At 52.1% G+C, this 24,878-nt stretch overlaps 13 protein-coding genes across 13 annotated transcripts; 7 read left to right on the top strand and 6 right to left on the bottom strand.

The window, feature by feature from the left end:
* Nucleotides 1-283: 283 nt before the first annotated feature.
* BDQ94DRAFT_81751 (uncharacterized protein) lies at nt 284-2,690 on the top strand. Its single transcript, XM_026776619.1, has 5 exons — nt 284-819; nt 978-1,055; nt 1,133-1,255; nt 1,315-1,371; nt 1,476-2,690. Exons 1-5 carry the CDS (start codon nt 624-626, stop codon nt 2,108-2,110), a joined length of 1,089 nt encoding a protein of 362 aa, XP_026622632.1. The 5' UTR covers nt 284-623; the 3' UTR covers nt 2,111-2,690.
* An 82-nt stretch (nt 2,691-2,772) lies between these two features.
* On the bottom strand, nt 2,773-3,491 carry BDQ94DRAFT_173630 (DUF3602 domain-containing protein; the record flags this gene model as incomplete). The annotated part of the gene is made up of 5 exons (XM_026772198.1): nt 2,773-2,904; nt 2,979-3,101; nt 3,198-3,267; nt 3,326-3,356; nt 3,452-3,491. The coding sequence occupies 5 exons, from the start codon at nt 3,489-3,491 to the stop codon at nt 2,773-2,775; spliced, it is 396 nt and encodes a 131-aa protein (XP_026622631.1).
* A 419-nt stretch (nt 3,492-3,910) lies between these two features.
* Nucleotides 3,911-5,997, bottom strand: BDQ94DRAFT_150053 (putative mitochondrial phosphate carrier protein). The gene is made up of 7 exons (XM_026767505.1): nt 5,861-5,997; nt 5,453-5,768; nt 5,214-5,378; nt 4,911-5,164; nt 4,515-4,860; nt 4,440-4,459; nt 3,911-4,377 (listed from the first exon to the last, which is right to left on the bottom strand). The coding sequence occupies exons 2-7, from the start codon at nt 5,735-5,737 to the stop codon at nt 4,308-4,310; spliced, it is 1,140 nt and encodes a 379-aa protein (XP_026622630.1). The 5' UTR covers nt 5,738-5,768; nt 5,861-5,997; the 3' UTR covers nt 3,911-4,307.
* Nucleotides 5,998-6,145: 148 nt separating this feature from the next.
* Nucleotides 6,146-7,267, top strand: BDQ94DRAFT_81655 (putative cystathionine beta-synthase (beta-thionase)). Its single transcript, XM_026776618.1, has 2 exons — nt 6,146-6,512; nt 6,597-7,267. The coding sequence occupies exons 1-2, from the start codon at nt 6,408-6,410 to the stop codon at nt 7,029-7,031; spliced, it is 540 nt and encodes a 179-aa protein (XP_026622629.1). The 5' UTR covers nt 6,146-6,407; the 3' UTR covers nt 7,032-7,267.
* Nucleotides 7,268-7,298: 31 nt separating this feature from the next.
* BDQ94DRAFT_150051 (vacuolar ATPase assembly integral membrane protein VMA21) lies at nt 7,299-8,282 on the bottom strand. Its single transcript, XM_026767504.1, has 3 exons — nt 7,978-8,282; nt 7,737-7,822; nt 7,299-7,670 (listed from the first exon to the last, which is right to left on the bottom strand). Exons 1-3 carry the CDS (start codon nt 8,082-8,084, stop codon nt 7,534-7,536), a joined length of 330 nt encoding a protein of 109 aa, XP_026622628.1. The 5' UTR covers nt 8,085-8,282; the 3' UTR covers nt 7,299-7,533.
* Nucleotides 8,283-8,764: 482 nt separating this feature from the next.
* Nucleotides 8,765-12,136, top strand: BDQ94DRAFT_173626 (SNF2 family N-terminal domain-containing protein; the record flags this gene model as incomplete). The annotated part of the gene is made up of 1 exon (XM_026772197.1): nt 8,765-12,136. The coding sequence occupies one exon, from the start codon at nt 8,765-8,767 to the stop codon at nt 12,134-12,136; it is 3,372 nt and encodes a 1,123-aa protein (XP_026622627.1).
* Nucleotides 12,137-12,844: 708 nt separating this feature from the next.
* Nucleotides 12,845-14,521, bottom strand: BDQ94DRAFT_150047 (tRNA-dihydrouridine(20) synthase (NAD(+))). Its single transcript, XM_026767503.1, has one exon. The coding sequence runs from the start codon at nt 14,415-14,417 to the stop codon at nt 13,053-13,055; it is 1,365 nt and encodes a 454-aa protein (XP_026622626.1). The 5' UTR covers nt 14,418-14,521; the 3' UTR covers nt 12,845-13,052.
* Nucleotides 14,522-14,985: 464 nt separating this feature from the next.
* On the top strand, nt 14,986-15,639 carry BDQ94DRAFT_81626 (uncharacterized protein). Its single transcript, XM_026776615.1, has one exon. The coding sequence runs from the start codon at nt 15,103-15,105 to the stop codon at nt 15,454-15,456; it is 354 nt and encodes a 117-aa protein (XP_026622625.1). The 5' UTR covers nt 14,986-15,102; the 3' UTR covers nt 15,457-15,639.
* Nucleotides 15,640-16,175: 536 nt separating this feature from the next.
* Nucleotides 16,176-17,300, top strand: ipp1 (inorganic diphosphatase IPP1; the record flags this gene model as incomplete). The annotated part of the gene is made up of 5 exons (XM_026769457.1): nt 16,176-16,352; nt 16,449-16,568; nt 16,628-16,971; nt 17,026-17,109; nt 17,162-17,300. 5 exons carry the CDS (start codon nt 16,176-16,178, stop codon nt 17,298-17,300), a joined length of 864 nt encoding a protein of 287 aa, XP_026622624.1.
* Nucleotides 17,301-17,413: 113 nt separating this feature from the next.
* BDQ94DRAFT_150043 (mitochondrial 54S ribosomal mL53 protein) lies at nt 17,414-18,409 on the bottom strand. Its single transcript, XM_026767502.1, has 2 exons — nt 18,200-18,409; nt 17,414-18,150 (listed from the first exon to the last, which is right to left on the bottom strand). Exon 2 carries the CDS (start codon nt 18,104-18,106, stop codon nt 17,786-17,788), a length of 321 nt encoding a protein of 106 aa, XP_026622623.1. The 5' UTR covers nt 18,107-18,150; nt 18,200-18,409; the 3' UTR covers nt 17,414-17,785.
* Nucleotides 18,410-18,689: 280 nt separating this feature from the next.
* Nucleotides 18,690-21,587, top strand: BDQ94DRAFT_161878 (putative protein transport membrane glycoprotein Sec20; the record flags this gene model as incomplete). The annotated part of the gene is made up of 7 exons (XM_026769456.1): nt 18,690-19,003; nt 19,070-19,317; nt 19,376-19,947; nt 20,285-20,379; nt 20,433-20,511; nt 20,571-21,374; nt 21,423-21,587. 7 exons carry the CDS (start codon nt 18,690-18,692, stop codon nt 21,585-21,587), a joined length of 2,277 nt encoding a protein of 758 aa, XP_026622622.1.
* A 468-nt stretch (nt 21,588-22,055) lies between these two features.
* On the top strand, nt 22,056-23,442 carry BDQ94DRAFT_81589 (4-nitrophenylphosphatase). The gene is made up of 5 exons (XM_026776613.1): nt 22,056-22,260; nt 22,343-22,364; nt 22,439-22,507; nt 22,564-22,655; nt 22,726-23,442. The coding sequence occupies exons 1-5, from the start codon at nt 22,156-22,158 to the stop codon at nt 23,398-23,400; spliced, it is 963 nt and encodes a 320-aa protein (XP_026622621.1). The 5' UTR covers nt 22,056-22,155; the 3' UTR covers nt 23,401-23,442.
* BDQ94DRAFT_81590 (uncharacterized protein) lies at nt 23,443-24,788 on the bottom strand (the record flags this gene model as incomplete). The annotated part of the gene is made up of 1 exon (XM_026776614.1): nt 23,443-24,788. One exon carries the CDS (start codon nt 24,783-24,785, stop codon nt 23,484-23,486), a length of 1,302 nt encoding a protein of 433 aa, XP_026622620.1. The 3' UTR covers nt 23,443-23,483.
* Nucleotides 24,789-24,878: the final 90 nt, after the last annotated feature.

The raw sequence follows: 24,878 nt of genomic DNA, 5'->3' as shown, positions 1-24,878 counted from the left end.
ACCTACTGTCTTGGCATCTCTAGCTTGAGGCTATCGCATCTCATTTACTGTCGATCACTTTGAGCTCGCTGCGGATGGACCACCTTTTTGCAGTCACTATCGCTTAACATACGGACGCTCTGGTCGGTCGACTTTGATCGCACGATACACTCCTACAAACAGCCGTGCTTCAAGCCTGCCACTCTTCCCCACCGTCGGTGTCACCTTGATTATTCTTTCAAACGGCGTGACTCTTTGTGTGTAGAGACAAATTGCGGCGTTGATACTTCTTCCAACTTTGGGCGACATTTTCCACACTTTTCAGTGCTTTAGACTTTCCCCAGATTATTGGGACAGACATCAGACATCCGAGTGAATATCCGCTCGTGGATCCATCAAAAAAGCAGTACCCCCACGTTGCCTGCGCTGCTTAGTTTCGTTGGCTGCCTCCTGGCTGCATTCTGAAACCACGCTCCAAAAAGCCCGAGAATCAATCGCGCGCGATCATCATACATTCCTTGGCGGTTCCCACACCGGATCGTGCTTGCGCTCCACAACGGGCGCCATAGCTTAGACAGCGTCCTGCGAAAACCTGCTCCAGCTGTTGGTTATCAGGCGCTAAGGTCGACGGGGTGATAAATAAAATGGCGACCTCCCAGCCGGCCGCGCCTCCTGGCAGGCAGTCTCGTGGCTTCAGTTTCGGTGCAAAGTCGGATCGATCGCAACGGTCCAGCAATTCCAGCAAAAGGCCCCAGATATCGGAATCCTCCGACGAGAAACATCGCCGCCAACTACATTCCAAAGCCGATCCCATGGTTGCTATGAGCGAAGCGCAACCTAGTACGTATCCGGAACACTCCCCCTTATCTCTCTGCCCATTGCACTCCTGGATTTTGGCCTGCTATAACAAATCAGCCCAATCCTTCCATTCCCACTATGCTGCCTCCGATTCGCAACATATACTTCCCACAAGCATACAGACTGACTCGTTTCCCTAGATTTGGTTGCTCTCGAGCAGTCGACGCTGGGTTCGTTACGGACCATGCAGCATAAAGATCAGTATGGCAATATTATCAGTTCGTCTACCATGCTTCCTTGATCGGACATACATCCTTGGTGACATCTTGCTGATTGCTCTCTTCTTTTCTCACAGCTGATCCCGATCTCTCTAACCCCACGCGCCCGCGGTTTGAGCGTCCGCTTGAAACCATTCGATCTTTTGAGGCGGCAATTTATGGGACATACAGCAGTAGGCCTGCTTCGTATGTAAGGACGGGTGAGTCACCCCTTACTCCGGTTTGCTCGACCCGGCGGTTGATTGACGATGCATCGCAGAATCGACTCCTGCGACTCCAGGGCCAGAACACAGTCGGCGGGGAAGCTACTTTGGAGGTATTTCTCCTCAATCCCACGAGCATTGCGCCTTGGCATACAGTCGCAATGTCCATTGTTACATTCGGGGGAGGTCATTTTGCTAACTTGAAGGATTGGTATAGCTCAAAACGGCCATGCGCAGCGGGGTCATTACGACCAGGGCGGCCATTACAATGGTCGCGGGGCCTATTCGCGACCGGACAGCTATGTCGAGAATAGTAACGGCCAGTCCGACAACTATTACCCCTACAATCAGGGCGGCGGCCGACCGCGACCACGCCACCATGCACGGATGAACACCGACCAAAGTGGATATTCCCAACATGGCTATCACAAATCATATGACAACATGACCGCAGCGTCTGGCTCGGGCTCTGGCAGCAACACCGACGCTTACGGCAACTCTACCGACCCCAGCTCTGTGAACAGCTCTATTGATCAGTTCCAACAACAGCAACAGCAGCAGCAGCAACAACAGCAGCAGCAGCAGCAGCAGCAGCAGATGGCAGAAAGCTATGGGTTCCAAGGATTCGGTGCCGGGCCGAACCTGAACGGACAGGCTGGCGCTGGGGGACGGATCAACTTTGGCAGCAAGCCGCCAGCGGCTGACCCTAATGCCGGTGGCCCTGTTGGGGGCGGTGCCGCCGCTGCAGCCACAGCCAACCGGCGCCATCTCCGCAAGGCTACGAATGATTCTGAAATGAGCAACGACTCGAAGAAAAAGGGCTGGTTTAAGCGTCGATTCAGCAAGAACTAGTAGTCTGTGAGCCGGCTCCTCACATATCTTACCTTACTTACTATTCGATGTGTGTTTTCTGATCCAATTTGTCTGGGTGTACTACCTCCGCGGCGTTCAAGAGTCATGTTCAAGCACAGCAACTGGGATTTCGGGACGGACTGTGTCGGGTTTGGATTCGATTGCACTTTTATTTTACTCTTTTCAACTTTGCATGCGGTTGACGAGACCATGATACATGGATGCTTTTTGTTCCTTCTTACCTTTTCTTTTCCTGCCATGACAGTGCATGGAGTACTAGCCAGTATGATGTTGACTGATACGGGTGAAACTATGAGTAATGGTAGGGTAGTATAACTAAACCAGGGTGAAGAATACCTTCAACTTTGCTGTCAGATACCGAATAGATACTCAGTACTGACCACTGTATATCGGTCATACTAGTCAATCATGAACGCCCAAGTTATCAAGTACAGCCAGCCCCACATAATAGAAGAACCAAAAAGATTTACTACCTCTAGCAATCAGTACCATGAAACAAAACAACAGGGAATCTCAAATCAAGCGCAACAACAATAACAATAGAACACCCCTCCTCCACCCCATTACACTCCTCATCTCATCCTTTCACCCCTAACCAAGCATCCGTTCACTCATCCCACCAATCCCAGAACAGAAATAATCTACTTTCTCCCAAACAACTTATGCTTCAACTTATCCGCCAGCCCCTCATGCGCGGGTCCCTTATGATGCTTCTTCTCCTCTTTCTCCTTCTTATGTTCTTCGTCAAGGTGCACATTGCCTTGGCCACCGCGCTGTCAACAATCACCCATTAGCCACCACCTCCCTAGAAACACAGATAGATAGATAAGGGGAAAGTGCAACAAACCCCAGTATGATAATCCCCATCAACAGACTGCCGAATCGCCAGCTCGGGAATCATCTCCGCGTCGTGCGGGATTTTGGATGTTGGTCGCACGTGCGGAGAGCCGATGTTGCCGGCGCCGCCTCTCTTTACATTTGACGAGTTAGTATAGTGCTTGATGATGTGCTTGGGGGGCAGGATACTAGGTAGTAGAATGGACAGGTGTAGGGTGGGATGGCTTACGCCGGCTGAATAGGCGCCGTCGCCTTGGTCACCGTAGACTCCTTCGCGGACTATGCCGCCGTCGACGTATCTTCATACCCCATGTGTATTAGTATCTGGATATTTGTGGGAGTGAATAGGTGTAGTACTCAGTGGAGTCGGCGCCGATGTTTCCTTGGCCTGTTTGTTTTGGGAGTGAATGTTAATAGATTTGATTAATTGTACGGAGTAGGGGATTGTTGAATGGGACTTAGGGTAGTAGAAGGAAGACGTACCTCCACGGCCGTGCGACACAATAGGTTCGTGTTCGCCCATGGTGCAGTAATTGGGGTGGTTCTGGTACAAGTGGTTTTTACTAATGGGTCGGTGTATTGATTCAATGCGATGATAAGAGCGCTGTGATTAGGAGTCTGCGACGAGCGTGCGCGTAGCAAGTCAAGTCTGACAACAAGTTGCAGAAGAGAAAGAGCGCAAAGTGGCGGTTCCCGGGGATGGTTCGTATAGATATATTATGTACCACAGGGGTAGTAGGGTGTAGCGTGACTGCCTTAGCGCTTTTCTTGGGGCGCGATCACTGCCACAGCGGGCCAAGCCAGAGGGTGCGCCCTGGAAGCCAAAGTTAAATTGGGCGGAAGTTCTAGTCTACTAGTAGCTAATTCAGTGAATATTATCGGGATAAATCTAGATGATTGTTATCGAAGGAACCAAAAGAAGGAAACGATCGGGACGGCGTCCGATGACGTCGACGCGCTGATAAGATGCTTGTCCGGATTGGTCCGAGGCGTGACTAACGACTTTGGGGCCCGCCAATTGTTACTAAGGAATGAGTAACTTCATGTTATCTCTACCAGTTGTAGTTATCAGTTCAGCTGCTTTTATCACCGGCCTCGGCTCAGGGGTTCAATCAAATGTGGTTCATGAAAAGACAAAGGGAGTTCATCATTGCACAAAAAACACTAAATTTTCCTCACTCGAATATGAAGAAAGCTAGAGACGAAATCAGGCACGGTACTACCCCACCCTCCCCGCCTGCATACTACTGCCACCACAATGTATTCTACATTCTACGGAGTAATCGACCCTTCTTGTCAGGCAAGGATCTAAGCTCTCGGCGGCACAATTGTCTCCAGATTACTTCTTCTCTGCAGGAGGACCACCGCCAGTCGTGGGAAGACCCATGAAGATCTTGAACGAATCATAACTGCAAAACGTCAGCCGCTATTGATCGAGAGGGGTATACTGGAGATCTGAAGTAACACATACATCATCCACTGCAGTCCGGTCTAGAGGGGAGAGCAAGTTAGCTATCATCTGAAGGACAGATACCGATACACTTACCAAGGTGCCGATCATGACGATACGGACGGGAAGGCCGTTCCAGAGACCCCCGAAGCCAATGTCCTTGTAGATCCGGCTCATCGCTGCTCCAAATGCCTCTCCAGCCTGGCGGTTCGCATTCAACTTACTGACCATGACATCCGCTGGGTGCGATACGACGGCGCAAAGGATACCTGCCAGGTAACCACCGGTGAAGGCAACAGCGGTCTGCGCGCCCTTGTTGTAGTCAGACTTTTGACCCGGAAGGGTGTTGTAAATCATCTCGACAATTGTTTCGAAAGACGCAAACTTCATCATGGTGTACGGAATCTGTCGACCCCAGAGAGGGTAAAGACCCTTGTACAGACTGCTGCAGTCAGCTACCAGGGATTGGCGGCTTGCATTAGCAGCACTTACCCAGCCACACCTTCCTTGTTGACAACGCTAGAGATACCCGTGAAGGTTGATCGAATATCAGGTGGAATAGTCGTCTGCATGCGCACCTTGACGGCCTCGAACGGACACAGGGCGACATCAGCGATAAGCTCCGCCGACGCACTGGCGGTCAAGTACAGAGATGTCTTCCACCGAGTCGCGTTCTCAACTCCGACAAGATCACTGTAGAACTTCTTGAAGAACTCATAGCCACCATATTTGAACGCTCCTTGGGCCTTGGGTCCAATTAGACTATGCGGCGCATACGGTTCGGTCTTCACTTACACTGTATCCAAAGAAAGTTGGACCCCAACCGGTGAAAACTCCTCGGAGACCCTCTGCACCGCGAATTGTACGGAATGCCTCTGCATTACTCTTGTACAGCAGAGGATCGACCTGACGACGGCATTTGATCAAATCCAGAGGCGTCACAGCGGTATGGGTGAGACCCTAGGATCGGCCAAGACATTAGTATGCAGAAGTCGCTATACAGCGCTAGTTAGCAGAATGGAACATTCACTTACGCAAGCAAGCATTCCTCCAACCGTGCAAGCCGCATAGTACTTGGGAGTCCATGGCTCGATCTTGCCGGTTTTGGCTTGAGCTTTCTGGCTTGCAACATCGAACTCTCGGCTCGCTTCTTTAGCGATCGCATCGGCCTTCTTTTCGATGTCCTCGATAACGTTCCAGGCGGGGAACGGCTGGCGTCTCTTCAAGCCCGCAGCTTCCGGCTGTTGGATCTGCTGAGGTTGGCCCAGAGGGCTTTGGGAAGCAAAGGCGCGAGCGATATCCCCTTCAGAAGGAAACATGTTGGGCGCTTCTACCTAGAATTGTTATGATCTGTGTTATATTGTTTCAATTAGGATGCGATAAAGCATAATGGCGATATTGCATCGCGATAGTTCCTTATCTATACAAGCGGGTCCACTTACAACACTATATCGGCAGTATAGTCTGACGGATGTGACGTATATAACGGACGTCCACACCTAGTCTCGTCTTCTTCGATTGAAGAAATCGGCGCAGAATTCAGAAGGCAGCCTGAATCCAACAAAAAGCGATATTCTAGAGAAAGGGAGCGAAGGAACCTTCTGAGTGGTATCTGACAGTTAATGATGGTGCCGCTGACGTCGCGTGATGGCACTAACCGCTTTCGGGAATCCCGTCAACTGGTTGATCTGAAGCGATGAAATTTAATCTGATTGGAGCAACCTCATCCTGTGCTTCATGCTTTTTGGGTATAACTCAGTACTTCGGCTCTCTATTCCTTTGAAACACTTGCTTTTTGCGAAAAGTAGTTTCTAATCTATCGAGTGCAACCCTCGAAAGCTATCTCGACTACTTCAAGGGTCCCCAATTGACCGTTCTCTCGGAACCTTCCCTCCCGTGCCCCTCATCGAGTCACTGCGGGTTGAGTTGATCACCAATACTACTACCACCACCCTCACCAACACAAACCCCCACATCAACCCAGACAACATGGCCTCCTACATGAACGCCAGTGAGGCGCTGACCCAGCAACAACTCGCTCAAAATGCAGAGCAGCCCATCGCTCAGTCCGCATGGGCAAACAAATACCGCGGGGTGAGTCCTCTGCCCTCTTCTCCCCATTCGGTATTCCGCAAGAGTCAACAGGAACAAAATAACTAACACTCACCGGCATAATAGGCGACAGTAGAGGATCTGGACCCCAACCCAGCCCTATCTGTTTCTCCCGATGACCTGATCTCCACCGCCATGATGGCCGCCTACGAACGCGATTACACACACCTGACCGTTACTTCCTCAACGAAACGTTCTCTGGTCGGATACCTGAGCATCCCCCGACTAAAGGAGCTGCTCAAGGAGGGCGCTGTCAAGGAGACCGACCCTGTTTCTGCTGCCATGCAGCGATTCAACCGCAAGAAGGGTACATACCAGGTTATCACGATGGAGACGCCGCTGGAGGAGCTGGAGCAGTTCTTTGAGAGTGAGACTGGTCCTAACGGGGAGAAGAGGGCTAAGCAGGATTTCGCCGTGGTTACGGACGTTTCGCGCAAGTTCGTGTTGGGTGTTGCGACAAAGGCGGATTTGGCTGAGTTTGTGAAGCGGAGACCGGCTTAAGTGGTTGCATAATTGCATATTATGGATTTTTGGGCTTCTTATTCTGTTGATACTTTGCATTATATAATGGAATGTTCGCTCTGGATATGCTGCTGTTGTTGTGTGTGTGCATTTGGCAGCGCATCTTTAAGTGAACCAATACATCATTCTCCCTGGGAGTTCGTTATAGCTTTTATATCCAGACTATCAGGGAACAAATTGGCGGCTTTCACTGTGTATTATCCGCCTTATTGTTGACATAGTATGCCATTAGGTGACCGTAACAAACCACACATTTAGTAAACTGTAAGGTATCAGAACACGTACAGAATTTCCCTAAACCATTACATACATACATACTAGTATCCCGACATAGCTTCCACAACAAAAGATGCGACAAGTACATACTTAGCATGCAAAATCAGAGCGATCCATGAACGCCATTTCTGCAATACAGGCCGCTGGAGCCGAACACGAAAGTAAATGGAAAACAACAAAGACAACAAGACAGTGTGGCTGTACCTCACTGTGCTTTTTTCTCCTTGTACTTAGCGTCAGCTTCCCTCTCCGCCTGATCATCCTTCCACGCAACATAGATGTACGCGAAGAGAACTACGTTCGCCATGATGGCAGCCACGATACCGCCGACTGTGGCGCTTGCTGCTCAGATGTGTCATTTAATATAAGAACATTAGTAACGGGGGGATGTTTGGATGAGATTCTCACCTCCAAAGTCCACTGTAACAAAGTACATTCCGATAGGAATAACGACCATGGCGACGGAGAATCCGAGAAGTTTCATGATTACATTTCTGGAAGTGATGTGTTAGTCAGAGTTAGGGAGGGGGCGTATGTGCGTGATATGTATTGATAAGGTGTATGCGTTCGTTGGGCTGAACCCGGTAGTTCAGGATAGCCGCCATGTGGCCTAGTGTTCGTTGGTAGGGGACGAATGAGATGCACCTACGTGGGAACGGCAGGGGTCACATCTGAGTCAGAGGGCTTTGGAGAGCCCGAAGACGCGACACCATCCTTGGGAGACGGAGATTTCGGTGCGGAGCGACGAGTGGCCATGTTGATGATCGTAGTGGTTGTGGTGGTGATGGTGCCGGACAGGATTGATGTTGGGTGTTGGTTTTCCGGGGACTAATGCGTGAAAGCCGGAGGATGATCGACAAAAGGGATCAGGATATAATTGGTGATGACAAGTACAGCTTCTTCTATCCTATTTAAAGAGGATACTATCCTCTCGAGTACACTGTTTGTCTGGATGGGATCTTGAAATACTAGAGACATGGATTATTTTATACAGCGGATGATTTCATTCCGGAGTCCAGGCAATACCGGCCTCTGATTGGTCCATTTGTAAGAGGGGACATCTGGCTGCGTTTCTAGTGACAAAAGAAAGGCAAAGACGCTGGAAAGAGGATCGCCTTAGTGAAGAGACCAGCCTTGCACCGGTGAATCATATAAAGAGGGAGCTCTGATCCCCCCGATCCAGAGGGGGTTGCTCCAACTGCCATCCTCGGCTTTAATTGAAGCGCCAGACCACGTGACCCCAGCGCGTCCCGGGCGCGTTTTGCGGAGAAAATCCCAGGCGGTCGATTTATCGTTTCGCCTCGAGAGGATCCGATCGATCTTGACATCTTCCTTTCAAGTCCCCCCAATTCGGTTCTCCCTTTGGCTCTTGCCCCGGGGCATGACGCCATCCTCTTGTCTGCCTTTCTCCCTTTGATAATCTTGAGTCACCGATCATGGAGGAGACCGTCCCCGATACCCCAGTGAGCGACAAGAAGGTCGTTCACAGTACCCCAACCAAGGATGATACAGCAGAATATGAGACGGTTGCCACCGTTCCTGTCAGCCATCTCCAGCCACTCGCAACTCAATCCTTGACCCCTGCCACCCAGCGCTACACTCAGCCCACGCAAGTGTTGGACGTCCCCTACTCCGCAAAGAACAATTCCTTCGTTCAGGTCGCCGCATCCTCGCCTCCAGGTCCGAATTCCTCCCCCTCTCGCCCTACTCCGAGCGGCGGTCGTCTTTCCAGTGCCATGGCCCCGGCTGGCACCAGCTTTCGCCCTCCTGCCGGTCCGGCTAAGCGTGCGCCCATAATAGACCTTGAGGATGACGGCCCGACTTATCGCGGCGGCTCATCCGATGATGACGATCGAGCGTCAAGAAGCATAGACATTAAACCATCTTTGTTCGCCAAATTGTCGCGCAGCCCTGAAAAGGTTGCAGAGTCCCCGATGGATCGGTTCAAGCAGATCACTACCTCCGCGGTCTTCAACCCCTCCAGTGCGAAGCGCCCGGCAGCTCAAATGGACCCCACACCGAGAGGCATGGCCGTAAAGAAAGTTCGACAGGAGGGCCCCTCGCGTGCCCAGCCCGTGGGTACGAATATCTCTTCGCTGCAGGACATTGATGACTATCAGGTCAAAGTCAAGGTGGAGAGGATGTTGAAGGTCATGCCGCAGAAGTCTGTGAACGCATGCATGCAGGCGCTTCTTTCAAAACGTGGGAATTATGAGGCTGCTCTGGAGCACCTGGCAGATACGGACAAGGCTGATTCGTCCGAGGACGAGCTGATTACGAGCAAGCGGGCCTCCCCTGTTGCGCCCGCAAAGCAGCAGATTAAGGCGCGCGGAACTATTCAGGACAAATGGTCTGCCATGAACATGCAGAGGACATTGTCGGCCCAGAAGCAGCAACCGCAACCGTCACAACCGTCGGAAGAGGACGCAAAACCGCGCAGGCGCTTGATGAGGGGACCCAAATCCAGGGTGTCTTCTCCCAGTCCGGTTCGTTCTGAGCCTCGTGCGGAGACGCCGCCCAAGAAGACTGGCCGTTTGGTCCAGGGGCGGAAGCCTGCGTCACCTCAACGCTCGGAGTCCCCTGAGGCTATGATAATATCAGATGAGGATTCCGATTCTGGCGTAGAGGAATCAGCAGGGGATGGTCAAGTGGAGACAAGAGTTTTGAACTTCTTCAACAAGTGCAGTGTCCTGGACCTTGCTGACATCGCCGCGATCACCGAGGATGTTGCGAAACACGTCATATCCTTCCGACCGTTTTCATCCCTAAACCGTGCCCGTGCGGTTCCTCCCCCGGCGAAGGAAGAGACGAAGCCCAAGGGCGGCCGTGGCCGTAAAACGCCAAAGCCGATCGGCGACAAGATTGTCGACAAGTGCATTGACATGTGGGTTGGTTACGAGGCGGTGGATTCTTTAGTTGCAAAATGCGAAGCGCTCGGCAAGCCAGTCGCGGCGGAGATGAAGAAATGGGGCGTGGACATTTTCGGAAAGAAAGAGGGAGAGCTGGAGCTGGTATCCATCAATCCCAGAGACGCCAACTCTCAGTCTCATGATTCCGGGATAGGAACACCCGCAAGCCAGCGCTCGGATGAAGATAGTGACGGACCCGCGCCTGGTCCGCGGAAAAGCCGTTTCATCTCTCAGCCTGGAATCATGCGCGATGATCTGAAGATGAAAGACTATCAGATTGTGGGCATCAATTGGTTGTCCCTCTTGTTCGAGAACCAGTTGAGTTGTATCCTGGCCGACGACATGGGTCTTGGAAAGACCTGCCAGGTCATTGCTTTTTTGGCGCACTTGTTCGAGAAGGGAATCAAGGGACCACACCTCGTCGTTGTTCCCTCATCTACAATTGAGAATTGGCTTAGAGAGTTTTCGAAGTTTTGTCCCACTCTCTCCGTCATGCCTTACTACGCTGGACAGGCAGAGCGGGCAGTCATCCGAGAGACGATTGAAGACAACCGAGATAGTATCAACGTCATCATCACTACTTACACGATCGCCAAGGGCAAGGTGGATGCCCACTTCCTCCGCAATATGGACTTTTGCGTCTGCGTCTACGATGAGGGTCACATGCTGAAGAGCAGCACATCCGTGCTCTACGAGAAGCTTATCAGAATCCCAGCTCGTTTCAGACTCCTCTTGACAGGTACGCCATTGCAGAACAACCTCCAGGAGCTAGCCTCATTGCTGGGCTTTATCCTTCCGAAAGTGTTCCAGGAACGCAAGGAGGAGCTTCAGTACATCTTCGCGAACAAAGCAAAGACCGTGGATGAATCGCATTCAGCTCTCCTTTCCGCGCAACGGATTGAACGCGCAAAGTCCATGCTGAAGCCTTTCGTCTTGCGACGCAAGAAGCACCAAGTCATCGACTTGCCTGCGAAAATCTCACATGTTGAGTACTGCGAAATGAACCTCGCACAGCGCGAGATTTATGAGCATGAGAAAGAGGAGGTCCGCAAGCTGTTAGCTGACCGAGCTGCTGGAAAGAAGACCGGCAACAAGTCCGCCAACATTCTGATGAAGCTCCGACAGGCTGCCATCCACCCCCTGCTATACAGGCGTCACTATGATAACTCCACTCTGAGTCGCATGGCTAAGGCTTGTCTCAAGGAGGAACAATGGTCTCTATCAAACCCGGATATCATCTACGAGGAACTCCAAGCATATAACGACTTTGAGTGCCACACCATGTGTGTGGACCACCCTCACTCTCTGGGCAGGTTCGCTCTCAAGAACAACGAATGGATGGACTCCGGTAAAGTGGACAAACTTTGCGACCTTTTGAAGCGGTTCAAAGAGAATGGCGACCGTGCTTTGGTCTTCTCTCAGTTCACACTAGTCATGGACATCCTCGAACACGTCCTCGAAAACCAACACATTGGCTTCGTTCGCCTGGATGGCAGGACAAACGTCGAAGACCGCCAGTCCATCCTGGACGCGTTCCACGAACGCACTGACATCCCCGTCTTCCTCCTTTCTACCAAAGCCGGCGGTGCAGGCATTAACTTAGCTTGCGCCAACAAAGTCATCATCTTCGACTCCAGCTTCAACCCCCAAGAGGACGTCCAGGCAGAGAACCGTGCCCACCGCGTCGGCCAAACCCGCGATGTGGAAGTCATTCGCCTCGTGACCAAGGGGACCATCGAAGAGCAGATCTACGCTCTCGGACAGACCAAGCTTGCGCTCGACCAAGCCGTGGCCGGTGAAGACGGCGCCGAGTCAAAGAAGGCCGAGGACGCAGGCATGAAAGTGGTCGAGGATATGGTTCTTGCGGATATGCAGCACGATAAATCTGATGACGCATAAACGTGACACATTATCTTGTACTCTTGCTACTATGTGCTATATGGTAGCTTTAAAACATGTACCGGCGCAATCTTGTTTCATTTTATACTCTGTTTTGTCTCATCCAACCTACAACTCTTTGTTCTCATCCCTCCGTCTAATACACGATTCACCAGCGATTGATAAACTGATGCTCTTTTGCATGTGACCGTTACCTTGTGTTTACAAGCGGTCTCTTCCACCTACCTACCTACACACCCTACTACATTTTGCCTTACATTACTGCATCACCACATAGAGTGGAAGTGCTTACATACATACCTACACGACGCAGAGAAGAAAGATGCCGGGGAACTTGTTTTGTTTTCATTAGTAGTTCACCGAACATCTCGGTTATGTGGCTGGACAATGAGGAAGTAGGGTTCTTCCATTGGGTCTTGGTTTCTCTTGTTTCATTTACACTGTTTGCTTATAGAAAAGGAGTTGGGGTTTGTCTTTTTAACACAAAATTCTGTGTCTCGGAGGTTGGTTTTAATACGCATACTATAAAGGTGGGCGTTATTAATATATCGATTAATTGATTGATCGATCATCTGGATGTGACTGTGCTGGCCTTTTTTTCGGCTTTCCGGGGTAGACTACCACTGTGTATTTGTCCGTCTCTGTCGAGGATCATACAATGCGGATTACGCCGGCAGCTAGACATAACTAATGGATTCGTATATATTCGTATAGTACTATGTATGTATAATCCTGGGAACACGAGAGCCTCTATTAACAACACACCGTGGGAATCTATTTAGAAATGCAGAAATTGGGGAACCGATATTCAACACCAGATAATGCGAGACAGTAGCTTGGTAATCAAAAGGAGATGAAGAAGTAAAGCAAGAATAGGACGCAAGGGACGCAGAGGCATCAGGTAGAGGGAGTAGAGTTAAGCTGTCAGCTCCTGCTTCTGAGGCGCAGCTTCGGGAGCCGGAACAGAGACATCGGCCTGGGTCTCCGCCTCCGCCTTGGTCTTCGTAGGAGCTGGGATGGAGTTCGTGCGAATGGGACCGCCTGCGCTGACCGCGGGGGAGGTGGACTTGACGCGAGAGGCACCGCCAGCAGCCCGCGCGGATTCGTTGTTCTCCATGGCGTTCTGAACGGCCTTGCTGCGGGTGTGTTCGGCCTGGAGGTCTTTGGTAGTGACTGACTTGTCGGTGAGGTTGAGGATGTCGTCCACTTGCATGGCGAGGGGAAGGAGATCCTCGAATCCGAGGGCGTGGCATGTATCGGCATAGGACCTGGCTGCCTTTGCAAGCTTGCCTTCCTGGAGCTTGCCGGGGACGAGGATGTTGAGGAGATATTTGGAGTTGCCGAAGCGGTTCTCAGACTCGAGGCAGAACTTGATATATTCGTGGACTACCTCCTTCCAGGGGAGAAGGCCGCCCTCGGCTTCGGTACGGAAGCAGGATGGGTTTGCTTCTGCGGCTGTGGCGATCATCGCGCCGTCGACGCCGAACTCTTTCATCAAGGCGTGTCCCTCATCTTTGGAGGTTACATCACCGTTTATAACGCATGCGACACCAGCCTCATGACAAATGTCGGCAATCATGCGCACCTGATCACGGATAGCGCGTTCACGGGGCCTCATGGGCGGCGTCCGACAATGCACTGTCAAGCCCGTAATGCCTGTCTTCACGAGCCGCGACACCAGAGCTCTCGTCTCCTCGGGATCTTTCAAAATGCGGATCTTGACCGAGATACCGATCTGGAATGGCGTCCCGACCTCCTTCACCAGGGCTTCCAGAATCGCAACCAACTTATCCGGTGTCTTGAGAAGCGCCGCACCCATACCACCGCTCGTGCTAAAGGGTTTCGGACATCCCGAGTTCACGTCGATACCGGCGACATCGCCCGCGACGAGTTTGGCTGCTTGGACGGCGATTTCAGGCGTCGCAGTGCCAATTTGATAGATGAGTTTGCCTTTCTCGCGGACGGGATCGAGACGGTAGATCACGGATTCTTGGCCTGCCTTTTCGGTGCGGCCGCCGTTGGAGGGCATGCGGGTGAATTCGATGGTGCCGTTGCGGGGGTTCACACGGCGGATGGCGCCTGCCATAGCCCGGTCGATGGTTTCAGGGCCCCAAACTAGATCGGCGCCATACTTGAGGGCAATGAGGCGGGAGGGCAATTCGCCGGAGCGCACCATAGGGGCCAGGACTACTTTGCCACGGTAGTCGACCCCGTTGGCGGGGATGGGGACGCGGGGAGGAGTGGTTAGAGAGGCCATTGCGGTGCGGAGGAATCTTAGCATAGCATTATCGAGTTAACGGTTTTAGAGAGAGTGCAGTGTGGGAGAGTATCGAGCTGTGTGAGCGGTATGAGCCCGTAGGGATGTAGTAAAATGATATTATGGATCGAGTCGCATCCAAGATCGCTGATGGATCAAAGCCGGTGGAGGCGGAGACGAAAAATGCCGGGTCACGTGGAGATACCCGATAACTTTTTTCTTCCCTGAAGAGTCATGTGATCTATACTAGGGCACTTTTGTACGGAGTACTGGGAACATACAGGCGCTGGCTGGGAAGTGGTTCCTTATTGAAGGTCCATAAGCATCACTATCAGCTCTACATAAGGTTGTAATCTACCAGGAAAGTGTAAAATGTCTATTGTGCCATTGTATATGGGTATCTCAGACAGTATCGGCAGATATCAGGTGATCTACTCTTTAAAAGGTTTGATCGAGCCTTTGCAGTGGAGATGACCGCAATATTACCCCTTCAGGAAATAGCTACAACTTCATTGCTATCTCTGGCAGAGCAGACTGTGCTTTAGATTTATCCATGGTTCTGGTTGTACCAGTGACTTCTGATCACATGGTCATTTGCCTGATCGGTTCTGGTGAGGTTACAATGAATTGTTGCTTCGCATCTCTCTCTCCGTCCGGGTACCTGCCAAGGCCGTGAACATGACAGGTATGCAACACTGAGAAATAAAGGATGTCAATTGCAGAGACACATTTGACTGCCTTGACGGATGATACTACATGCAACACTGTACATGGCAGCAGTGTGGGGAGCGTCGTCAACAGCATGGAAGAGTATAAACTGCACAACCTCAGTCATCATTTTTGGCTACAGCACCAGGCCATCGCAAGGTACTCCGGTTGGCTACTGGGTTCTTGGGACCACGAATGTCGCAATATCCCACCAGTCAGACGATTCAGGGACAGCACAAGCCAGAAGTGTGGAACGCCATCTGCGGTGGAGACCCATCCAGGACCAGTCATTCTGCGGCGAAAGTCTCAGAGGTGGTGGGTGTCCAGCCAGTATGGAGGGTTGGGAGCAGGTTGATTACTAGTTGGAACTAGAGTGGAAGAGTCCGTATATTGCCTGGTCATGTGTGACTTGAAGAAGGGGTGTGTATAGCTTCCCCTTCGCTGTAACCATCAAGCACTTTGTTACTGAGGGACATACTTAGGGACGGGTTGAACAGATAATAGTCCAGAGAATTATTACATGAGGAAAAAGAAGAAAAAGGAATAGTAGAACCCGAGGCTGGGTCTTTTTTCCCGACCGATTTTCCTTCCCGACCGTGGCAGGTCCATTGATTCCCATCCCTTTTTATACCTCGCCGTGGACGACAAGCACGAATTCCCACCCTGTTCGGTTGTCAATTGAACCAATTCAACACGGGCATAGCCTCAAAGCCAGCTTCAATGTTCCTGGGGGTCCGTAGGGTATCCAAGGGAGTCCAAGTTGGAGGCCGCGCATTGAAAGTGAATCCATTGAGCCGGCCACCCACCGCCTGTCCGATCCTCGCGCGTACTGGCTGTTCGCCCGTCCTTCGCACATCCGCAACGCTGGCTCCCCCCACCAAGCAAGCCCCCCCTCCTCCCTCTCTCTCTTCCTCTCCCTCCCCTCTTCTTTCTTCCTCTCCTTCTTCCTCCGCTACAGCTTTGTCTCCCTCTTCCTCCTCTCGAGTTGATCGTTCGGTTTCGTCCGCTTCATCTCGTGCTGCCCTTCTATCCAAACACTTTACCACCTCCGCTGCCCCGCCGCAATCGCCCACCATGTCCTACACCGTCCGCAAGATCGGCCAGGCCAACACCCTGGAGCACCGTGTTTACATTGAGAAGGATGGCCAGCCCGTCTCTCCCTTCCACGACATTCCCCTCTATGCCAACGAGCAGCAGACCATCCTCAACATGGTCGTTGAGATCCCCCGCTGGACCAACGCCAAGCAGGAGGTACGGACGCCACAATACACACACACAACGAACCCCCCCTTTGCAAGTGGGGGCTACGCTGTAGCTTGACGTCGGTATACTGATTTTGCGACCCAGATCTCCAAGGAGGAGTTCCTCAACCCCATCAAGCAGGATGTGAAGAAGGGCAAGCTCCGCTACGTCCGCAACTGCTTCCCCCACAAGGGTTACCTCTGGAACTACGGTGCCTTCCCCCAGGTATGTAAAAAGAGTGCCACGTCAAAATTTGTACCACCCCGCACTGACCCTTTACATAGACCTGGGAAGACCCCAACACTGTCCACCCCGAGACCAAGGCCAAGGGTGACAACGACCCGCTCGACGTTTGCGAGATCGGTGAGCTCGTCGGCTACCCCGGTCAGGTCAAGCAGGTCAAGGTTCTTGGTGTGATGGCTCTTCTCGACGAGGAGGAGACCGACTGGAAGGTCATTGTCATCGACGTCAACGACCCCCTGGCTCCCAAGCTTAACGACGTTGAGGATGTTGAGCGCCACCTCCCTGGCCTCCTCCGCGCCACCAACGAGTGGTTCCGTATCTACAAGATCCCCGACGGAAAGCCCGAGAACCAGTTCGCTTTCTCCGGCGAGTGCAAGAACAAGAAGTATGTGTTGACGGTACCTTATATTATGTATCCAGGCTAACGTCCAACCCCTAGGTACGCTCTCGATGTCATCCGCGAGTGCGCCGACGCCTGGGAGAAGCTCATCTCCGGCAAGTCTCCTCGTGGCGAGATCAGCGTGTAAGTATCCTTGTCTCCTGACTTGGGTAGAGAATATACTAATTGCGTCTAGTGCTACCACCCAGGTTGAGGGTGCCGAGCGTGCTGACGCCGCTCAGGTTGCTGCCATCCCCAAGGGCGAGAACCTTCCTCCTGCCCCCATTGACGGCAGCGTTGACAAGTGGTTCTTCATCTCCGGTGCCGCTGTCTAAATGTATCTTTACTCTAAAATTTAAATACCACAATACCACATACCCGAGAGGGAACTTTACAGAAGTGCAATCTTATCTTTTGTTTGTCGTAGATGTAATCAAACGTATATTCTATCGGATTCAATTCACATGTATGCGCTCTTTAAGTATTGCAACCTTACCAAAAAGTACTGCCTATCACGGCATATGAAACCAGCACTATAAGAAATGGAGTATCACTCAATGGCTAATATATACACATACACATACAGAACATGATAGTACAAAGTACGACCAGACCGACATAGTCACCCTTTCGGTCCTGAAAGCCCCAGTCATACTGCGCAGCCCTTCATCCACTTCCAGAAGACAGGAGAGACAGGACAGACAAGTAAAGTCTTCGCATCACGATGGAAAATCCTCACCCCATTCATGCCGATGCAAACCATACCACACAGCTCATGCAAACAACCCCCCGCCCCCCAAAAAAACAGCAAAGAAAAGATCTAAGACTTCAGCGCCTCCTCACGCTCAATAGCCCTCCCAACACGAGCAATCTCCTCAACGACATCCCCAATCTTCATCTGGCGCTTTCCAACCTCGATCTTCAACTCCTTGCCATTCTTGAACCCTATCGTCAGCTCGGGCTCTTGCGTCGATGACCGCGGCAGCTGAGTGACCTTGATGTCGATGTGGCCGGGGCTGGAGGCGGGCGTGGTCGTGGGATTGCGGAGGAGAGAGAGGATGAGTCTGCAGGGGCGGGCGGAGCGGAGGAAAGGGTTGAAAGTGGTGCGGAAGGTGGAGATTGTTGAAAGAGGGATGGTCATTTTGGCGGTGGTTTTTGTTGTAGTTGTTTGTAGGGTTGGACGGTCTTTTTTTATTGTTAGTTGATGGTTTTTGATGCGTTTTCGGAGACGTACTTTGCGGATGTTGGGAGGTGTAGAGAGGTAATATGTGGTGTTGAGTCAAGGAAATTGACCTTGGCTATGTAACTGAGGTAATTGCGTGGTGTGGTGTATAATTTCTGGAGAATTGAGCGGAGAAAATAATCACCCTGTATGGATCACTTCAACTATCTTCAAATCCGTCCGCTCTCCGGATGCGCAGCGCGGTCGGTCGCTGGGTGTTTGTCTCATATGCAAACATGCAGTGTGGTACGGTAGGTGGTAGATCGGCGGCGGCCTCAGGAACGGGACTCGGAAAGCGATGACGCTGTAAAGTAAGTTGCGGACACATTGGCCATCTCCGCTTTCCCCCCTCTTGATTTCTCACCTGCTTTTTCTATTTCGGTCTCTTAATTTGTTTGGGGGGTTTTGGTCTACTGTGGATGCGGTAGTGAGGCGGTTTCTGTATAAACATTGTATTTTTCTGCGATATCTACTACTACTTCTACATCATCGCACACGCAAAATGGCCAGCATCGCCGATCTACAAGCCCGTTTGAAAGAGCTCTCGACAGCTCTGTCCCACATCCAGCCGCTGGTCTCTCGGTTAAAGGGCTTTACGACTGCAGTTGGACAGGGCGATCAGCCGCGATTGGAACTGGGGACGGAGATCCATACTCGACTGAAAGAGGCGGAGGAGCAATTGGAGTTGCTGAAGGTCGAGGTTGAGGCCCTGGAGGCTGCAGCGGATACGCGGCGCAAGGGTGTGGATAATGAGAAGGAGTCGGAGAGGGAACGGGTTATTGCCTTGGCTGGACGGTTGGCGGATGATTTGAAGAGGTAGGTGGAATCGACTGATTGCTCTTCCTGGATTGTTTACTAATGGGTATGTTACGGCTTTGGCAGAACGAGAGGAGACTTCCGGAACGCACAATTACAAGCGAAGCGGAATGCTGAAGTCGCCCGACGGAAAGAGCGAGAGCTACTGTTTACGAGGTCACAAAGTGCGGAGAGGAAGAAGCAGTCGAGTGAGAAGCTGACGCAGGATGATATTGTCATGAATGCTTCGAATGATGTTACGGCTGCGCTGAGACGGACGCATCAGTTGATGCAGGCGGAGCTGTCGCGGAGTCAGTTTGCGCAGGAGACGTTAGGTTTGTGCTGGTTTACCTTGGGTGCAGGTCAGGGTAATGGCTAACATTGGTGGTTTAGATCAATCGACTGCTGCGCTGTCCTCGCTGTCAGAATCCTATACAGATCTCGATTCTTTGATTTCGTCGTCACGCAATCTCATCGGGTCTTTGCTACGCTCGCAAAAGTCGGATACTTGGTACCTTGAGACGGCTTTCTACATATTGGTTGGCACCATTATTTGGCTTGTCTTCCGGCGGATATTATATGGTCCCCTGTGGTGGCTCGTCTGGCTGCCTCTCAGGCTGTTCGCGAGGTTCACGTTTGCTATTTTGGGCGCCGTCGGGATTACCAGTAAGGCTGTTCAGTCTTCTGAACCTAGTACGATGCTCGAATATGTGCCGCAAGAGACCCCAATGGTTGAGCAGAAGGTGGAGCCGAACATCCAAAGTGCTGAGGGCGAAGCGGTCTGGGATCAAGTTCCAGTTACGGATGAGGCAGAGGAGGACCGCTTAATTGATGAGATCGGCAAAATGGTGGAAGAAAGCGAGGAGCAAGAGGAGACCAACATTGACGACATCTCAGAAGAGGAAAGGCAAAGGCAGGCGGAGTTGCCCCGGAACCCTAAGAAGAGGATGTTCGAGGCTACGGATGTACCACAGCAGAAGGACGAACTATAGACAGAAAGTAATGTGTGACGAGAACTGCCAAGCGCAGAAGCGTACCTGCTCATTAGCTTCTTACAGCGAGTTCAATTGCCTTTGTAAATTTAGATGACTCCGTAGATAGTAGATCACTGCCTCGGCCTCAAGCGAACAATAAATGGCTTGGCGCCATCGCGTATCACGTGGAGACGCGTCCCGACACGCTTTCCGCCCGTGTGCCAGAGCTCCGACAGCAGCTTCCGCTACACCATTGATCATTTAATCGCAGTGCTGAAGTCTGGTACTCGCTCTCTAAGCCATGGCTGCCAATTTCTTCAACAACAAGGCCCGCGCTGCCGCGGCAGCAGCGAACCCTTCGAAGCCGAAGCCCACAGATAACAAGGAAGAACAAGCAAAGCAACAACCATGGGTTGAGAAATAGTATGCCAACTACTAGACCAGACAGTATAGCACTCAAACTGACAGCCACATAGCCGTCCCAAGACCCTCGATGATGTCGCCGCCCAAGATCACACAACCAAAGTCCTTCAACGAACACTCCAAGCTTCCAACGTACGAAATGAATTCTATCGTCAACCAGAAGAAACGACAACCTGCTAACGAGTACCCAGCTCCCCCACATGCTCTTCTACGGACCCCCAGGTACCGGAAAAACATCCACCATTCTCGCCCTCGCCAAATCCCTCTTCGGACCTTCCCTCTACCGCTCGCGCATTCTGGAACTGAACGCCTCCGACGAACGAGGTATCGGTATCGTGCGTGAAAAGATTAAGAACTTTGCCCGTGCTCAACTCACACACTCTACGGGGTTGGGTGAGGAATACTTGGCACAATACCCGTGCCCGCCATTTAAGATTATTATTCTCGATGAGGCGGACAGCATGACGCAGGATGCGCAGTCTGCGTTGCGTCGCACGATGGAGCAGTATAGTCGGATTACCCGTTTCTGCTTAGTTTGCAACTACGTCACGCGAATCATTGAGCCGCTGGCGAGTCGATGCAGCAAGTTTCGATTCAAGGCTCTGGATAACACGGCCGCTGGAGAGAGATTGGAACATATTGCCAAGGTGGAGAATCTAAGGTTGGAGGATGGAGTTGTGGATAAGTTGATTGCTTGCAGTGAGGGTGATATGCGACGGGCGATTACGTATATGCAGAGTGCGGCTAAGCTTGTCGGGGCTGGCCGGGCTGGGAAGAAGGACGAGGACGAGGACGAGGAGATGACAGACCAGGAGTCGGAGGTGATTACTGTTCGGACAATTGAGGAGATTGCTGGTGTTGTTCCGGAAAGTGTATTGGATGCGTTGGTGCAGGCGATGCAGCCGAAGAAGATCGGGTCCTCGTATGAGGCTGTTGCGAAGGTGGTTACGGATATCATTGCTGATGGGTGGAGTGCAACGCAGCTTCTTTTACAGGTATGTAATCGGATAAAGTGGGAGTGTATTGATGCTAACTTTGGGTAGTTGTATCGACGGGTGGTGTTCAACGACGCGATCCCTGATATCCAGAAGAACAAAATCGTTATGGTGTTCTCGGATATGGATCGACGTCTGGTTGATGGTGCAGACGAGCATCTGTCTATCTTGGATGTGGCCCTTAAGATCTCTGGCATCCTGGGAGGAGCTTAGATCAAGTTAGAGAATCCGAGATTCCTGGCTACTCTACTTCATAAACAGTGCTTCCCGCTGCGACACCTCCGGTAGGATGTGGAAGAGCCGGCGGCAAGCCGTGCATCCTGATGATATCAGAGGATGCAGAAAAAAAACCGCGGAATATGCGACGTCGTCCACAGTGGCAGTGAACTGAACATACAGTAGCGGCCGCTACCAGTGGAAACAGCAGACGTGCTGCTCCATTCGATTAATTATTTGCTCGGAGAGGATTTGAAATTTTACGACTGTATGATATATTAATGAACGAGCTAAAAGCGTCCCTACGACTTTTGAACTTCTAGACATGCATCAGATGCTATAACAACTACAATGTAGTTCATTCGTAGGGCTGCGATATCCGCCCTCGGCCCCTCACGTGCGGCCCGCTCGCTGTTCTCACCGAGATCCGGATTGCTGTACGCCGCTCCAGTCATTCGTCTGTCTGGCAAGCAATTCTGTCATTCCTTGCATTTGCTCGTTAGAACTGGAAATTTCCGGCTTTACTATCCCTTTCACGATAGACCGCATACAATAGACAGCCAACATGGCGACTTCCGCTCCCTCCTCGGAATACCCCGCGTCGACGCATACACCCCGCTATTTGACCGGCGACGCTGCGGGCATCCAAGAATTCCTCGACAAGTTCGATGTGAGTCATACCATGATTTCCTACTGACTGGATAGTATACTCGGAAGCATACGATATATAGATTGACTGACAATGACATCAGGTCTTCCTCTTCGACTGTGATGGTCCGTCGCATACCCATGCGCCTCCGCGCTCTCCCGACTTGCTATACATACATACTGACATGATGCGAATGCAGGCGTCCTCTGGTCCGGCGACCACCTCTTCCCCGGCACAAACGAGACTCTGGAGATGCTGCGGAGAAAGGGTATGCCTCCCTTACATGCCGGTGTTATTTGAGACAAAACGTTAATACGAATCTAGGCAAACAAGTAGTCTTCGTAACCAACAACAGCACCAAATCGCGCGCCGACTACAACAAGAAGCTCACAGCACTAGGAATCCCCAGCAACACCGTACGTCAATCGCCTCCGCCCAGTATCCGGTCCCATCCCACATCTAACCCCGTTATTAACGAATAAACAGGAAGAGATCTTCTCCTCCTCCTACAGCGCCTCAATCTACATCTCGCGCATCCTCTCCCTCCCGCCCAACAAGCGCAAAGTCTTTGTAATCGGCGAAACCGGCATCGAACAAGAACTCGCCTCGGAGAACGTCCCCTTCATCGGCGGCACCGACCCGGCCTACCGTCGCGAAATCACCCCCGAAGACTACAAGGACATCGCGAAGGGCGACTCCTCCACGCTCCTCGACCCGGAGGTCGGCGTCGTCCTCGTCGGCCTGGACTTCCACATCAACTACTTCAAGCTGGCGCTCGCATATCACTATATCCGCAGGGGCGCAGTGTTCCTGGCCACGAATATCGACTCGACGTTGCCGAACTCGGGCACGCTGTTTCCCGGAGCGGGTAGTATGAGCGCGCCGCTGATTATGATGTTGGGGAAGGAGCCGACGTCATTGGGGAAGCCGAATCAGGCCATGATGGATGCAATTGAAGGCAAGTTTCGGTTTGATAGGAGTAGGGCTTGTATGGTGGGGGATCGGGCGAATACTGATATTCGGTTTGGGATTGAGGGAAGATTGGGGGGTACGTTGGGCGTGCTGACGGGGGTTAGTAGTAAGGAGGAGTTTGTGGAGGGGGATATTAGGCCCGCTGTTTATTTGGATCGGTTGGCGGATTTGTTGGTTGTTGATCAGTAGATTCCATAGATGGATTGTGGTGCGGGTAGAGGGTATAGTTAGCTGTGATAGACGTACATACATACATACATAGGGAGACGAAGTTATAGAAGATAATTACTCCTCCACTTACTCCTCAACCTAACCTTCACCTTCGGCGGTTCCAACACCCCATCACTCCTAACAAACCCTCTCAACCTCCAAAGTGCCAACATCGCCTCCACTGTCGCCTTATTATCCGGCCTCAACACCACCGCCGTCTTCCCAAAAAGTCTCGGACAATACTCCCTCAATTCCTCCAACTCCTCCTCTCCTAACATCACCGTCAAATCAAACACCGGTGCCACCTTCTTCTCCTTCGATATACACACGATCTCCGGCATCCGCGGCCACAACCCCGTAACTCTCCCGGGCTTCCCCCTCCGCCGATTCATCACCAACACCCCGCAACACTCCATCCGCTCGAACGGCTCCATAGACCACGTCCGGCGCGCTAAGTAAGCTCGTCCGTACTTACTAACCGGCAGAACTGTCCACACTCGACGCTTCGCTTCGGGCTGCGTGTTGGGTGGGTCGGACGCCGCTTTGAGTTTCTGGACCACGTCTCGGCGCATCATTTTCAGAGTGAAAGTGGGCGTGTCTTCTCGCAGGGAGAGCTGCGATTCCTCCCAGCTTGTTACGGGGCCGAGGGGGTGTTTCCAGCGGTGGGGGAGGAGTTTGGCGAGCGGTTCGCGCTTACGGTTGGTTTTGGTGCTCCAGTAGGTTGAGGTTAGGGTGCGGAGGAGGGGGAGGCGGTCGACTATGCGGAGGGTTAGGTGGCGGGTTTTCTTGTTGGTGTCGGTCTTGTCATTGTCGTTGTCTTTGGTGTGTTCTTCTTGGGGAGGATTTGTGGAAGAGGGATATAGTTTGTCCTTCATAAGTCCCACGGGTAACAACCAGAGCTTGTCTTCAACGTCCGGACGTTGTACAAACCCCCATTCGCTCATAAATGCGCGCGGGACTCGCGCGCCGGTTACTTTGCAGGCTCGGAGAGGCGAGGCGAGGGCCTGCGCCCAGGGGTTCAGGTGGATGTCGGATTCGTTGGGGTCGGGGCGGCGTTTCTCCTTGTGTAGCTTGTCGTGGCCGGGGCGGGGGTTGGTGAGGAGGGGGGATTGAGGGAGGAGTTCGGAGGGGCGTGGAGGTCGGCCTAATCCTTTCTTGTCTTCAGAAGCAGCAGCTTCTGCTTCTTCTGTCGGGGTAGACTTCAATGTCTTGTCCGCGGAGGCCGCCGAACGAGGTTCCCGTGCACCATTGTTGGTCGACATAGCACGATATCCCACCTCAGGGGAGCCATTCGGCTGGAAAAGCTGCCGGAATATCCTCAAACGCCAGGAAGCGTATGAGATCCGGCTGTTGAGACACGCCATGGCATGTGGGTGGTGAGAAAAGGGAATATAGTTGAGAAATCGGGAAAAAAGGCGGCGGCGGCGGAGACGATGTCGGACGCGCTAAGCTTCGGC

The sequence above is a fragment of the Aspergillus welwitschiae genome (assembly GCF_003344945.1).
Source record: "Aspergillus welwitschiae strain CBS 139.54b unplaced genomic scaffold BDQ94scaffold_35, whole genome shotgun sequence".
Classification (NCBI taxonomy): Eukaryota; Fungi; Ascomycota; class Eurotiomycetes; order Eurotiales; family Aspergillaceae; genus Aspergillus; species Aspergillus welwitschiae.
The sequence above is the reverse complement of the archived record's forward strand: the minus strand, read 5'-3'. Positions and strand labels throughout refer to the sequence as shown.

Excerpts from the sequence above, each read along its gene's own strand:
- BDQ94DRAFT_81751 (XM_026776619.1), top strand. The coding sequence starts at position 624 with ATGGCGACCTCCCAGCCGGCCGCGCCTCCTGGCAGGCAGTCTCGTGGC. Across the intron at positions 820-977 it reads TATGAGCGAAGCGCAACCTA|ATTTGGTTGCTCTCGAGCAG; the intron begins GTACGTATCCGG and ends TCGTTTCCCTAG. Across the intron at positions 1,372-1,475 it reads GCGGGGAAGCTACTTTGGAG|CTCAAAACGGCCATGCGCAG; the intron begins GTATTTCTCCTC and ends GGATTGGTATAG.
- BDQ94DRAFT_150053 (XM_026767505.1), bottom strand. The coding sequence starts at position 5,737 with ATGTTTCCTTCTGAAGGGGATATCGCTCGCGCCTTTGCTTCCCAAAGC. Across the intron at positions 4,861-4,910 it reads AACAAGGAAGGTGTGGCTGG|TCTGTACAAGGGTCTTTACC; the intron begins GTAAGTGCTGCT and ends TGACTGCAGCAG. Across the intron at positions 4,460-4,514 it reads TCGTCATGATCGGCACCTTG|ACCGGACTGCAGTGGATGAT; the intron begins GTAAGTGTATCG and ends TCTCCCCTCTAG.
- BDQ94DRAFT_81655 (XM_026776618.1), top strand. The coding sequence starts at position 6,408 with ATGGCCTCCTACATGAACGCCAGTGAGGCGCTGACCCAGCAACAACTC. Across the intron at positions 6,513-6,596 it reads GGGCAAACAAATACCGCGGG|GCGACAGTAGAGGATCTGGA; the intron begins GTGAGTCCTCTG and ends CCGGCATAATAG.
- BDQ94DRAFT_150051 (XM_026767504.1), bottom strand. The coding sequence starts at position 8,084 with ATGGCCACTCGTCGCTCCGCACCGAAATCTCCGTCTCCCAAGGATGGT. Across the intron at positions 7,823-7,977 it reads GTGACCCCTGCCGTTCCCAC|AAATGTAATCATGAAACTTC; the intron begins GTAGGTGCATCT and ends CATCACTTCCAG. Across the intron at positions 7,671-7,736 it reads TGTTACAGTGGACTTTGGAG|CAAGCGCCACAGTCGGCGGT; the intron begins GTGAGAATCTCA and ends ACATCTGAGCAG.
- BDQ94DRAFT_150047 (XM_026767503.1), bottom strand. The coding sequence starts at position 14,417 with ATGCTAAGATTCCTCCGCACCGCAATGGCCTCTCTAACCACTCCTCCC.
- BDQ94DRAFT_81626 (XM_026776615.1), top strand. The coding sequence starts at position 15,103 with ATGTCAATTGCAGAGACACATTTGACTGCCTTGACGGATGATACTACA.
- BDQ94DRAFT_150043 (XM_026767502.1), bottom strand. The coding sequence starts at position 18,106 with ATGACCATCCCTCTTTCAACAATCTCCACCTTCCGCACCACTTTCAAC.
- BDQ94DRAFT_81589 (XM_026776613.1), top strand. The coding sequence starts at position 22,156 with ATGGCGACTTCCGCTCCCTCCTCGGAATACCCCGCGTCGACGCATACA. Across the intron at positions 22,365-22,438 it reads CTTCCTCTTCGACTGTGATG|GCGTCCTCTGGTCCGGCGAC; the intron begins GTCCGTCGCATA and ends ATGCGAATGCAG. Across the intron at positions 22,508-22,563 it reads GGAGATGCTGCGGAGAAAGG|GCAAACAAGTAGTCTTCGTA; the intron begins GTATGCCTCCCT and ends ATACGAATCTAG.